We start from the raw sequence: 14,493 nt of genomic DNA, 5'->3' as shown, positions 1-14,493 counted from the left end.
GTTAGAATGTACTCCAGCTATAACTTGGAGTTATTGCTAGATTAGTGAATGCTAAAATCTCTCATTAATTTTTAAAGTTTATTTTTGTAATATTTCTTTATAAAAGAGCATTGGATTTATAGTTAATCCTATATTCTGCTGTTCTGAATCTTGTGACGCATGTTCTCAACTTAAATATGTTCTATTGGATTTATATATGGCGACTGAGGAGGCCATTGAAGCACACTGAGCTCACTGTCATGTACATTAAACCAGTTTCAGACAAGTTGTGCATTGTTGCATAGCACATCATCATACCATAGGTAGCCATTGTAAGAAGTGTAAATTGTGGCCATAAAGGGAAGCATGCATTCAGCAGCAGTACTCAGATGATGCTTATTTGGTATTGGCCAGTGTGTGCCAAGAAAACATTCCCCAGTCCATTACACCACCACAATTCAGCAACCTGAACTGTTGACAAAGGCAGGTCCATGGATTTGCCAGCAGGTGTGCTTGCTGAAACTGGATATGGGAAGGATAGAAAAAGACCAGCTGATGTTTATCCAATTTTCAATTTTTGGTGAGCCTGTGTCCACTGTGTCTCAGATTATTGTTCTTATCCATCTGCTTTAATGTTTGGTGTGTTGTGGATTCTGAGATGCCTTTGTGCTCACCATGTTTGTAAAAAGGTTTTTTTTAGTTACCATAGACTTCCTGTCAACTCAACAATGTCTTTGACCTTTCTCATCAGCAACGCATTTCCACGCACCAAACTGTTGCTCACTGGGTGATTTTTGTGTTTGCATCATCCTGTTCAAACTCCTGAAAAAAATCAGAGATCAGTTTCTGAAATATTTAAGCCAGCCCATCTGTTATCAACAAGCATGCCATGCTCGCTCACAGAGATCACTGAGATTTTTCCCCCCAATTCCAAATAATTGATTAACTGAAGCTCTTGTCTTGTATCTACATGATTTTATTCATTGCACTGTTGAGACTTGTTTGGCTGTTATTAAAGTGTGTAATATATATACACTATATTGCCAAAAGTATTCGCTCACCTGCCTTGACTCGCATATGAACTTAAGTGACATCCCATTCCTAATCCATAGGGTTCAATATGACGTCGGTCCACCCTTTGCAGCTATAACAGCTTCAACTCTTCTGGGAAGGCTGTCTACAAGGTTTAGGAGTGTGTTTATGGGAATTTTTGACCATTCTTCCAGAAGCGCATTTGTGAGGTCACACACTGATGTTGGACGAGAAGGCCTGGCTCTCAGTCTCCGCTCTAATTCATCCCAAAGGTGTTCTGTCGTGTTGAGGTCAGGACTCTGTGCAGGCCAGTCAAGTTCATCCACACCAGACTCTGTCATCCATGTCTTTATGGACCTTGCTTTGTGCACTGGTGCACAGTCATGTTGGAAGAGGACGGGGCCAGCTCCAAACTGTTCCCACAAAGTTGGGAGCATGGAATTGTCCAAAATGTCTTGGTATGCTGAAGCATTCAGAGTTCCTTTCACTGGAACTAAGGGGCCAAGCCCAGCTCCTGAAAAACAACCCCACACCATAATCCCCCCTCCACCAAACTTTACACTTGGCACAATGCAGTCAGACAAGTACCGTTCTCCTGGCAACCGCCAAACCCAGACTCGTCCATCAGATTACCAGATGGAGAAGCACGATTCGTCACTCCAGAGAACGCGTCTCCACTGCTCTAGAGTCCAGTGGCGGCGTGCTTTACACCACTGCATCCGACGCTTTGCATTGCACTTGGTGATGTATGGCTTGGATGCAGCTGCTCGGCCATGGAAACCCATTCCATGAAGCTCTCTGCGCACTGTTCTTGAGCTAATCTGAAGGCCACATGAAGTTTGATTTTATACACCTGTGGCCATGGAAGTGATTGGAACACCTGATTCTGATTATTTGGATGGGTGAGGATATAAAAGCAAACAGCTCAGCTTTGCTTGATGGTTTGTGACCATCCATCTTCCTCTTGATGACATTCCAAAGGTTTTCAATAGGGTTCATATCTGGAGATTGGGCAGTGGTCTCTTATTTTTTTCCAGAGCTGTATGTGTAGTTGTAGCACATGCTGCATGAGATGTGTGTTGTATTACTGAATGTGTTCATATAAAAATGAGTCCATAGACTCTGCTTAGGATCAGTTTCACTAGCTGGCAGGTTCTTGTATGTAAACACTATAATTAACAATATCCATTCAGGGAGCAGCATCACAAACAATACTGGGGTCTAAACTTTCCATTGCTGCTGGAGTCATCTGATCCTGACAGGATAGTGTTCCCCTTTTATGTATACTTTTTTTTTTAATCTATATGTCCACGTGCATAAAAACCCTGTTCATCTAATTGCTGTCATGTCCTCTAGTATTTCTTCTGTAGTTTTACTCATTATAGTAGCTGAGGTTGATTTTGTTTTTCTTTCTTCTGTCCATAGTCTCCTGTGCCTTGTTCCCTGTGTGCTTGTGCAAGCCTTGCAGAAGGACAGAAGGCAGGTGGAAAAGTCAAGGACAAAGACAAAGAGAGCAATGGAAAGAAAGCTGTTCCCAAAATTTTCTTTGGTACACGCACGCATAAACAGATCACCCAAATTGCACGCGAGCTGAAGAGGACGCTGTATTCCACCGTGCCCATGACCATCCTATCCAGCCGAGACCATACGTGCGTCCACCCTGAAGTTGTACCACACGCCAACCGCAATGAACGCTGCAAGGAACTGCTCGAGGCCAAGAATGTGAGTCACCCAATGCCCAGGTCATAGCATCTGACATCACTACAGCTTTCAACACAGGGTCTTTATTCATGTGTCATCACATGGGCGCTTGAAGAGATGAAAGGCTTCATTGACAGAGTTTGTTCAGCTCATTGGGTTCACATACTCTTGTTAAGTCTGAATTAAGAATTCTGTTATTATAAAATAGGTATTCTGAGGTAAAACTTGCCTTTATCTTTACCTTATCTTGCTATATGTGTTGATATGCATTCACATTAGTTTATTATAACTTATTAAAATGGACAGGGAGCAAAGAAAACATTTATTTAACTTTAATTATGCTGTAGGTGGGTTTTTGCTGCTGTTCTTTGGCTCTGCTTGTTCCCTTAAAGGGAAGTGTCATTGAAGATCAATACATTTATTTTGGCTGTTCACGTCTATCCTATGATGTTTCTATTCATATGGGGTCACTTTGAGGATAATTATGTTCCCATTCACAGAGCATGAGGGCTCACTAAATAGTTTGTTTGATGTAAATCATGATGATGCAAATTATTTGCCCTTCACAGTTACTAGATCCAACCCAGTTTAACACCTTGTGGTGAATAAAGCTATGTGTTAGACAGTGCTCTTTTCCAAAACATCTGTTGAGTGAATACATTTTGGAGATTTTTTTTCCTCATTACACTAACAGAGACATGTAAAATGCATGCCAAGGCTCACTGAATGTCTTCTGGCCACAATGCCTCCTGTGCTGTATAACACCATTTCAGTATATTCTGATGTATAATTTAATACAGGCCAGGACTTCCCCAGCATCTGAGTTTATATAAGGTTTTACTCAAACAGTGCTCCCACAACTGATTATACCATCAAGTTGAATCTTTGCAAAGGAAGCGTTTGCCCATTGTATCTTACCCTGGCCTTCAGGCTGGATAGTCAGTGTACACTAGTTTGGCTAGGCTTTTCACTTTGGTGTTGTTGTAATGAGAAGATGATTAGTAGCCTTTGTATTATAGCCACGGTAACATGAACCTACTCTTTAAGGATCTGTGAGTGAGATCCTTGTCACTGGAGCTGTGGAGACCAGTTGTGGGTGATAATGCCCCTAATCACTCATACAGAGCTTTTTGTACAATGCACACTTGTCAGGTTCTTCAGATGCTGTCTGTTATAACAAGTGACTTTTTATTATCCTCCTCACCACCAGGCAGCTTGGGTTATAGGTACGTATTTTCTTTCTGAACGTGTGAAGGGTCCATGGCACGGGTGATCTCCTGTGTCATATCCAATCGGGCCTTCACTGTAACCCCACTTTAATTTTTTATTCTTCTCTGAGGAATTTGTTGTGAGGTCATACATCTCAGCTATCATCACCACCATAAGAGGCAAATGACAGTTGCAGTGAACTGGCCCTGCCCAGGCAGTGTTAATCCCATGCTCCCTCTGTGGGATAATCTCTGTGACTATAATACAGTTGAAATTGCTGTCAGCCTCTCATCAGGCCATTGCAGGCTCCAGTGAGTCCCAGCACAATGAACAGATGCCCCCTTTAAAGGTCCAGCAGAAAGACACCTGCTCTAATTATGAAATAGATACTTGCCTTTTAGCAGTGACACTGCTGTCATTGTTATAAGTGAAAACGATGAATTGCATAACAGCTAATTTGTTAAAGGCATGAGGATACACTGTCTAATGTTAGGGATGAATAGTAGTAACCTGTCATTTTATTTCACCAACTATTATTTTATTCAAATTTAGCAGTGAATGTGGATTCTTAAGTATTCATAATTTTGAAGTTTTTTTAAAATCTGGTTTACAGGGGCAGTCATGCCGATACTACCACAATGTGCACAAGATGCGGGATCAGAGGAATTTGCAGTGGGTGCATGGGCTGCACCAGGCCTGGGACATAGAAGAGCTGGTCAGTCTGGGCAGTAAGCTCCGCTCCTGTGCATACTTTGCAGCCCGGGAGCTCATGCAGGAGGCTTGCATTGTTTTTTGCCCTTACAACTACTTGCTGGACCCCCTTATCCGGGAGAGTGTGAGTTTCTTCCCTAGTTAGAACAGCCCTCTATATATATATATATATATATGGGTTACTTTGGATGAATCTATATGAAATAAGCATAATACAAAGTTTAATACTACTGTACGCATGCATTATTATAACTAAGTCACAAGCTGCTAAAATATTTGTATTAATATTAATTCATAGTATTAATATACTGTATAAATGTTTTTGAGAATTAATAAATAGTGCAACATATTGACTTATTGATAAATATGTCAGTTTTTATTGCAAGAGTGATGTTTACAAGATCAAACAGATGATCAATGATTGTTCCCATTGTCTCCATAGATGGACATCAACCTAAAGGGGCAGATTGTGGTGTTGGATGAGGCACATAACATTGAAGATTGTGCCCGTGAGTCTGCAAGCTTCACCCTAAACCAGGCTCAGCTGCAGGAGGCCCGTGAGGATCTTGAGGCGATGATGACATATAACATCCGCCGGAACAACCATGAGCCCCTTCTGGGCTTTTGCTGCAGCCTGCACAAGTACATTGTCCTTGTTTGCTCTCACAGGCTGTAGAACAATCTAAATATGATCTCTTTGCTAACTCCCTAGTGGCTAATGGTTTGTACAGGATATAACTTGATAAGACGGGGTAAATGGAGCCTATGATAATGGAAGAAAATATTTAAAATGGTGCAAGGGGGGCAAATTGAATCATGTAGAAATTAATTTAGCAATCTTTTATCGATTACTGAGTAGAGACAACTTGTTTTCTATTGACACATTCTTGTGTATCATCTCATGAGACAGGATGTTAATTGCAGGACAAATTAGGACATCATTCTTCAATCACTTAAGAGCTCTGTGTAGTGCTTATATCTTTTATGTTTAATTAAGCAGCTGGTATCAAATTCCTCTGACAAATGGTATGTGTGTATGTGTCTGCAGTTGGATACAAGAAAGCTCCAATAATTTGCAAGACAGGGATTATGAGACTGCCTATAAGGTGTGGACAGGGAAGGAAGTTCTGCTAATTTTCCATGGTCTTGGCATAACAGCTGACACATTTCCTGTGCTTCAGGTATCCCATTCCTCAGAATGTTGCCTACAATTCACCTTCAAAATGCTCCATTCAAATATTAATTGGTGTTCTTACGCTTCCCCTGTGCAGAAAGGAATATTTATATTTGTGTGTGTTTGCTTGCTGAGCAGAAGCACTTTGAGGCAGTGCTGGAGAAGGAAGAGAGGGTCGGGCTGGTGAATGGGAGAGAGGACACTGTACAGGTTCCCACCATCAGCTCCAGCACTCAGACTGTGCTCAAGAGCCTTTTTATGGTGTTGGGCTTCTTGTTTCGGCAAAACTGCAGGTTATTATCCTTTAAATAAACTGAGTGCAGTTTGGACAAGCTTTGTCTTTAAATCATGAGCAGAATTCTCTGCTGGATGCATGATTTTTTGTATGTTTTGGAAGGTCCTGGAATAATATTTCTGGCTCACATTTTGTTATTTACTAAATCATTCGTGACTGTTTTTCCGCTGCACGAAATACTCAAACTTATGACAACTGAACATACTGCAGAATAAAGTTTAAAGTCATATGGTTTTTGGTACATGTTCAAGATTAATATCAAAATAACCTTTTAGCAATTTTTGTAGCACTGTTTGTCATTGGGTGGTTTTGAATATGAACATGTGACAGTAAACACATGATTGAATCATCAAAATATTTCATTTATTTATAGTAATTTTAATTTCTGAACTCAAATCACATTCATTTTATATAATTTCATTTTTACTTGTCAACATCTCTAAGAAAATTTACATCTACATTATTAATTATTCTTTTAGTTGACTAAACAACTAATAAGACAAAGGGTTAAGTGTTAATCCTAGGCCTTTTTTAATGATTAACTTGGTAAAAGCTTTATTGCAGACTGTAATGATGATGCGATTGCTTTTATTTAAAAATGCTGTGTGCCAATTTCTTGTTTAAATGCATGTTCGTAGGTTTGCGGATGATTACCGCGTGGCTCTGCAGCAGAGTTATGTTTGGACTACCCAGGAGGATGTGCCTGATGCCCAGGGTTTTTTTGCCCGGCCACGCCGTCGCCGCCAGACGGCCCGTACTAAAGTCCTTATGCACACACTCAGCTTCTGGTGCCTAAACCCTGCAGTTGTGAGTGTCTGACCTTGAGCATCAGCATCACCAGCACCAAATCCAGCCAGTTTTTTTTTTTCTTTTTTTTTCTACAAATCAGTGCAGGAATAAGAATAAATGTCTATATTATTAGTGGCCTATGTATATGCAGTTCATGATAACAGTTAATGTGTGTGTTCTGGCAGGCATTTTCTGATCTGAGCACAGCAGTACACAGTATAGTGCTCACTTCTGGTACTCTCTCTCCCATGGGCTCCTTCTCTTCTGAGCTGGGCCTCAAGTTCTCCATCCAGCTGGAGGCCAGCCATGTCATCAGCAAGTCTCAGGTTAGAACAACCTGGTGAATAATGTAGCCTGTAAAAATTGCACTCAAGTAAAAATACTGTTACTTAAAAATGACTTGAGTAGAGCTAAAAGTGACCAAAATGGAAAAGGTCAGATTTACACTTCACAACGATTCCATAATAACTGCACATATGTAAATTTCATGAAACATAGAATCCATAATCAATATGTAAAAAACACTTTACTTTAAGGATGATTGACGAATAGGTGCTTATACCTCTAGATTTAAGATACTAGATAGTTAGACCTTTTTGGCTTTGTTTCATCTGCTCAGTAACAAACTGTGCATTTGCCTTGAAACTGTTCATTCGAAATGGTTGGGAGTTTTTAAACTATGGTGTGAACTATTGCAGGTATGGGTTGGCACCATCGGAGCAGGTCCTCAGGGCCGTAGACTGTGTGCCACATTCCAGCATGCCGAAACCTTCAACTTCCAGGATGAGGTGGGTGCACTGCTGCTGAAAGTGTGCCAGACGGTGAGCCGGGGAGTGCTCTGCTTCCTGCCGTCCTACAAGGTAAAGTTTAAGTCTGTGTGCTAAGTTCATGTTTTCTCATGAATTAGATCTTGAAGTATTTTTCTTGGATTAAATGAGTATTTTATGTGTAGCTATTTGTGCTGTCACCACTGGGAGGTGTTAGAGACCATGGTATATGCCCTGGCTGTTTTTTTCCCCATTCTTATATTGGTTGTGCTGGTTTCTTGACGCGTCCCTTGAACAGTCATGAAGTGACACCTGAGGCACTCGTTTTAAAATTCAGTAGTAGATGTCAGGGAGGCTTTGTTTTGCCACTTAGCTGCTAATAGGCAATTCTAGTGTATAATGGATACTACACAAACCACAGTGCACAGACCAGCATTTTTTCTGCCTGTATCAACTTTCAACTAACGAGCTCACTTATAGGCTTCCATTGATAAATACTTTGTTCTCCTTTGTTTGTTATGCCTTCACCATGAATAATTGATTTTCTTTCAAACTGCTTGTTACAGTGACTCCTCTAAACAAATGAGTGACCTTCTGCAATCTTTCCATATGGAGACCTGCATTATATGTTAAGCTAGAGTGCATGTTTTTTGTATTTTAAGTTAGGATAGGGTGTAGTTTTATATGATCGTTTTTAACGATTATACATGACTTGTCCATGTGGATTAATATTTAATCAGAAAACTGAGCAGCCTGGGGATTCGTTTGAGCCTTTGAGTCTCTGGATGTTCTGGTGCCTCAAAGTCCCATTTGAGAAATAACCTAGACTGTGTTCTTTTTCCAGACGCCTTTCTACATGATCTCTATCTGTGTGTGTGTGTGTGTGTGTGTGTGTTGTTTGCATGTGTTATACCGTGTACTGGTTCACCAATTCAGATACACACACATATGCTTCACCTTGCTCCTCCTAGAGCTGTGGTTTGTAGTAGTTTTGACCCCATTAAACCACAGTGCACCTCATCGTCTGGCTCGACCACAGGAGAAATAAACTGGAAACAACTGAGGGGGGAGGCACTTATTAAATGTTGGTTTGCAGAGGTGAAAAGATCTCAGAGAAACGCAAGATGCTTTTAAAGCAGATTAAGATAAGGGCCATTAGGGGTGATGTCGCCATGCTGTCTGTGTGAAGATGCGTCTATACTGGCGCCTGGTGCCGGTGGGGAGTGAGTGTCGGGAGGCTGTATCCGTTTAGCTTTTGTCCTATCAAAGTCAAAGTGCACTGCAGGGTGAATGAGCTAAGAGCCTGTGAGACCTTCAGGTCCCTTCACATGCTGCCCAGTGTCTCCCAGGCAAATTTAGGCATAAGTACATACTTACATAGTCTCTAGGACACTTAGACTGTTAGATCATGCACATTCAAATGAGGTTCAGTGTGTTTTGTATATCTGTTCCTTATTGTGAAATAGAAAATCACACAGAAAAATTTGAATGGAATTTAGTGTTTGAGCGGATTTAAATTTTAGGCACATACCATTCCCAGTTTTTTCCAATTTTAATACAATACCTATGTCAGAGCTAGCTAATGCCCAATGCTGATCCAATAGTGACATCCTCTTAGTAACGAGGCAAACAGTCTGCAAGCTTTTATTGGCAGATTATGTGCTATGGAAGATCAGTGGATTGGATCAGAAAATTTTTGTAAAATTAGCACTGGTAGTGATGGTCAGTATTAAATCACTATTAAATCTTTAATCATTTTAGATGGCTACGGACAGATCAGGAAATCATAGTTCAAGTTTTTTAAACAAAAAAACATTTGTCAGAAAACATTGTCAAAAAAAACATTAATCAGAAATTTTGTAATTTTATAACTTTAATCTTTTCCATACTTACGTATTTTCTCCAATTTCATTTATCTACATTTAAATGGATGTTTTCTTTTGGATATTTTTCTTGTTCCTTATAGTTTTTTTATTCTGTTTAAATAAATGTTTTATATAATCTCTAACACATTGTCAAGCTAAAACCAATATTGCTTTCTGTTAGCTTTATATAACACACAGTGCGGTTCTTGTCTCTGTTGAAATCTATTACATTTAAATAGTATTATTAACACTTTAAGGGCCTGATCTTTGATGCATGTTAAACGATTACATTTATTCTGAATATCTTTCTCTCTTCATAAGGCAAGATATATATTTATTAATTTCTAAAAAAAAAAAAAGCTTTAGGAAACTCCTGTTTAATTTGGTGATCATGAAGTGTTCAAAAGCAGAGCATGGCACATTTAACATTCAATTCATGTTAACTTTTTTGCTCTAGAGCACCTAAATATTATGAAAATTTAACAAATGTTATTGCAGGTCATCAAAGTGTTTTCTTCAAATAGACAGACTTGGGTATTACTTCTGTCGCCATTTCTAATGTGTATTTAACTGAAAGACTGACAAGACTCATCACAGTGAAATAAGCCAGACTTAGCTTCTGTAACTGCTGTCCACTTGAGCTGTAAATGAGCTGTAAACTCTGACACTGAGCTCCATTAACAGCTAACAGTGCTGAATCTCTCCACTCATGACTGTTTACCACATCAGGTTCACAAGAATCTCCTAATGCTTTCTCAGCAGCAAGAGGAGGAAGCTTTGAGTGACGTGGTCCACTTCTGAAGCTATCATGAGTCACTCGGTTTCACATGTATTTCAGAGTAAATATTTTGCCTGCAGCCATCATGCCAATTGAAGTGTATAACTTCCTTTCTCAAAGCTTTGCATTAGGGCGGCATGCTCTTGACTAGATAAAACCGGATCCATCCTCCAGCCGATCTTGCACTTTATCTGCTGCTCTTAGCTCTGGGACTGTTGGCCTTGTGCTAATGGCCTGCTCTGCATCAGCTCAGAGGAGCAGAGCAGCTCGACAGTAGGTGGCACAGGCGCCACTCGACTTCAGCCGCGACGTAATTGTCGCTGTCATATTTGACGACTGAATTATTCACATCTGCTACACATCTATGTCTGCCACCACCAGGCTCTGCATGTTTCATTAATGATGCCCATCGACCAAGTCACTTCCATTATTTAATAGCTGTTGGCAAAAAAAAGGGCAGCCTGCTTCCAAACATCAGAGTGGCGATGACGATAAAGTGAAAGAGATAAAGAGATGTGCTTACAGTGGTGGTGGGAGAGTCAGTACACCACAATTCAGTACCTACAAGTGCCACGACATTATCCCATGCCCTTGGAGAGCAGGATCATTCTCTCCAGTGTACTGTATTGTGTTAGCTGAGTGATATGTGTAGTTTTTCCCAAAACATCTGTAAATTATTCATTCATTGTTGTACTTTTTAAAGCAGTCATCATCCCATTTTTGTTTTTTACATGTCCTAAAATTATCTGCATGCAATCAAAGCCATGATCCTGGTCTTTCAAGGATGGGCTCAAACGAAGGCTAAATACACCAACTTTATTCATTGCACCTTGGCATAGATTATACAAGTCTTTGGGGGAACAAGCACTATTCTTCTTCGAGATGTTCCCTCAGTTGTTGTTTTGATGGTCAGGAAGAGCACAAATAGCACAAATAGCTCTCATAGATTTTCTGTTGTCTTGAAGTCTGGTGCATATGATTTACATTGTGTTTATACTCCTCAATCTGTCCAGTGAGCCCTTGCGTTCTGTGAATGGGAAAGCTGACATCCTTTAAAAGATCACTCTCATCAGGGTAGAAATGTTTCTTCATTTGTATGTCTGCAGATTGTACCACAGCATAATAATTTTTCTGTCCAAAATTTTGTAATTTGTGAATATTCTCCTAATATCATTTCATAAGAAATGAGAAAATTGCTTTATGCATGAAATTTCTGAAATTTTTGCCAAAGCAAAATAATTACTGACAACTGTCTCAATGTTTTATTATTTCCATGTGATAGACACATAAAGACTATAATGTTTAGTTTTTTAGTGCTAGTGTGCTCCAGAATCCTTGAGATTCTTGTTTTGGAGCACAACCCCATCCAAGAAAAAGACACAGCATTCAACCTTTTGAGCCAGAAGTCTGGTGATTTATGTCATATATGAAGCCATGCCAAATACATGTATTTTCTTCATACATAGGCATTAGAGGGAGGATTTGAGAAAGAAGCAGTGAAGTCAGCACACAAAAAACATTTATATATTGGATAGGTTCTATAATTTCTAAAGTTCACATGACCAGCAGCAACCAGTTTTACATTACTCTCAGTTAAATTACTTTCAGGCATATTCAATCAATAATATTTGCTGCAGTGAATACCTCGCTCCTCATGTCGTTCCACAGTGTCTGGTTTTGAATGCTTGGAAAGATTAGACAAATGCACACAGCATTTTTCCAGTCTCAACCAAGCACTTTACACTAAACAAGACTTTTCTTTAATATTACTGATATGCCAAATGTTCAAAGACATAGTCAGACACAAATGTGAACAAACATCATTTCATGATCTTGCCTACTGAAATTTGAAAGAAATTTAATGGGGTATTTTGTGAATATCATCTTGATCTTGTTTTAGCATTTTCACCATTTCACAATGAAGTTTATATGCTGGAACGCAAGCACAGTGTGTTTAGTAGGCAATCCCAGGTGCAGTTTGGTGCAGTACAGCCTTAGTAAATTGAATGTTACTGTTGGATGCATTGCAAGAGCATATTTTACATCGAGTCCTGTTTTGCACTTGCCTTCTCAGGTGTACACATTTGAACATTGGGTCACTGCACCACACACTTTCTGAGCTTTTTTTTAGATTCACAACACATAACCCCAAATAAGTTGATATGAATATGGCATAAGGGAAATTTCAAAGGAGGGTGAATACTCTTGCACTATATTGTATATCCATATGTGTGAGTAATTCAGTATCGGAATAACTTGAAACATCGTCAGAGTCTGTTTTGTACCGTTGTGTTATTTCTCTGTCTAAAAGATAGATCTGTGCTGATTCTTAACAAGGGCTGGCACAGGGTCAGTCCTACCATGTTTGTGTACCTGACCATCAGCCAAGTGTGTAGTTTGACATTTTTATTCTGTTGTTTTGTTATCTGGGCCTTGTGCAGAGAAAACACTGCTCTTGTCTGATAATGCCTCTGAATTAGTCATGAAGGCCATGCACTTATACCAGTACAACCACTGCTATCTGCACCATGCCCTTAGCTCTGTGTTCCACTCCTTTCACCTGTAGTAGGCCACTTTGTTTGGGAAAATTGGCTTTTCATGTTTGTCCATTTTTTTAGTTTCTGCAATGCAATTTTTAAAATGTATTGCACTGTACATATTGCTTTTAACACTAATTACAAGAACACATGAATAAACCATAGAGCTGGGAGAAGAAAGCCTAGCTTTTTAGCTTTACTAATGAAGCACACATGGATGTAGTAGTAGACTTGATATTCACTCCTATAGCATGCATGGATTCCACTTTCACGGGCTGCTTTTGAACTGGCCTCCACTCTATGAACATGAGGGCTATGGAAAAATGTGTACGTAATTAAATGGCAGCATGGAGGCAGACTCAGGGCGATGTTTACTTACAGTGTCTGAGAGATAAAAGCATTAGGACCATTACTGTGCAAGCCAAAAGGCTCCTGGACTGGCACTGTATTGTATTTCACCCGTTTTTATAAGGCCTAACAAATTACAGCTCTGGGAATATAAACAATGAGCTTACACGAGAGTCTTTGTGCATGCACATGTCCCTGTCTTTTAAGGTCCAGGATTTTCATATCAGGTTACACTGGGGTTATCAGTTTACACATTGGCCTGGAAAGAAATTAATAACATTGTCCCTCAAAGTAAATTCAGTGTGCTTAGTACAGTGACCTGATCCATCAGAAAAATGAGTCATATGTAATATGTTTTATTTTATATTTTCATATACACAAATTAACAGAACAAAAATGACCAACTTTCCATACTTTTGTGACTGTGGGTTAGTGTTTTTTTTTGTGCTGTTTCCCATAGAGTACATTGTGCAAAGTATTGAAGCATGGGTGTTAACAAGAGCTGCTCATACACTTCTGTTTTAAGTTTTCTACTTACTACAAAAGAACTTCTGATTGACCTCACTAACACATTTCCAAGCCAGTGAAAATTCTGTTTGCTTGGGAAATCATGTTTACCCAAAAATATATGTGTAGACACATAGTGTAGACACACTGAATGTTTGTTGAGGAAAAGGACTTTCAGATCAGTGTTACTCCCTAGAGAGAATGCAGGCATGACATTTTTTGTACATAAAACTATAAGCTGTACAACTACAAGCTTATTTAATCTGATGCCAATGTTGAAAATAATGTTAATTTTTTAGCCAAGACTTGCACCTGAATTTGGTTGTGATCGGTATGGGATTGTGTCTCATGATCCAATAGTCATGGATCCAGTGTATTAAATGCTATTTCACAAGGTCAATAATCAGAATTGGCAACTTAAACCAGCGACCAAAAGTTACATCAATTGTTATGTTGCATAAGATGTACTTACACAGAGATGGTTTATGCAGCTGCTAATGTGATTTTCAATGTAATATAAAAATATGCTATTATGAAATACAAGACTCCTATTAATGTTTAATCCATTGTTTGCCATATATTTCTGCATGAATAATAATCTAGTAATAATTAATGTAATAAACACAATCACTGAACCTTTTAAGTTTAGCAATTTGTCTTCCATCAATTATTATACAGCAGCTTCTAAAATAGCACTTAATCCACCATGCCTGGTTATTTTGCATTGTGTGCAAAATGTCTGCAGTTTGAAGGAGAACCAGTCCAAGCACTTATTTGCCTTGCTTACAACAATGGTTCATA

The 14,493-nt window shown here is 39.3% G+C and overlaps 1 protein-coding gene across 2 annotated transcripts in view; it reads left to right on the top strand.

Annotated features, from left to right (window-relative positions):
* The window catches only part of brip1 (BRCA1 interacting helicase 1), a 35,848-nt gene that overhangs the window by 10,519 nt on the left and 10,836 nt on the right, over positions 1-14,493 (top strand). For both annotated transcript variants that reach the window (XM_058414106.1, XM_058414105.1), the window contains exons 7-14: positions 2,437-2,733; positions 4,535-4,756; positions 5,075-5,274; positions 5,681-5,813; positions 5,945-6,099; positions 6,740-6,908; positions 7,076-7,216; positions 7,589-7,750. In XM_058414106.1, the coding sequence (XP_058270089.1) occupies positions 2,437-2,733; positions 4,535-4,756; positions 5,075-5,274; positions 5,681-5,813; positions 5,945-6,099; positions 6,740-6,908; positions 7,076-7,216; positions 7,589-7,750 (1,479 nt within the window). The remainder of the gene's footprint in view (positions 1-2,436; positions 2,734-4,534; positions 4,757-5,074; positions 5,275-5,680; positions 5,814-5,944; positions 6,100-6,739; positions 6,909-7,075; positions 7,217-7,588; positions 7,751-14,493) is intronic.

The sequence above is a fragment of the Hemibagrus wyckioides genome, linkage group LG17, assembly GCF_019097595.1.
Source record: "Hemibagrus wyckioides isolate EC202008001 linkage group LG17, SWU_Hwy_1.0, whole genome shotgun sequence".
NCBI classification, from domain to species: domain Eukaryota; kingdom Metazoa; phylum Chordata; class Actinopteri; order Siluriformes; family Bagridae; genus Hemibagrus; species Hemibagrus wyckioides.
This window is presented reverse-complemented; position numbering and strand designations above follow the sequence as displayed.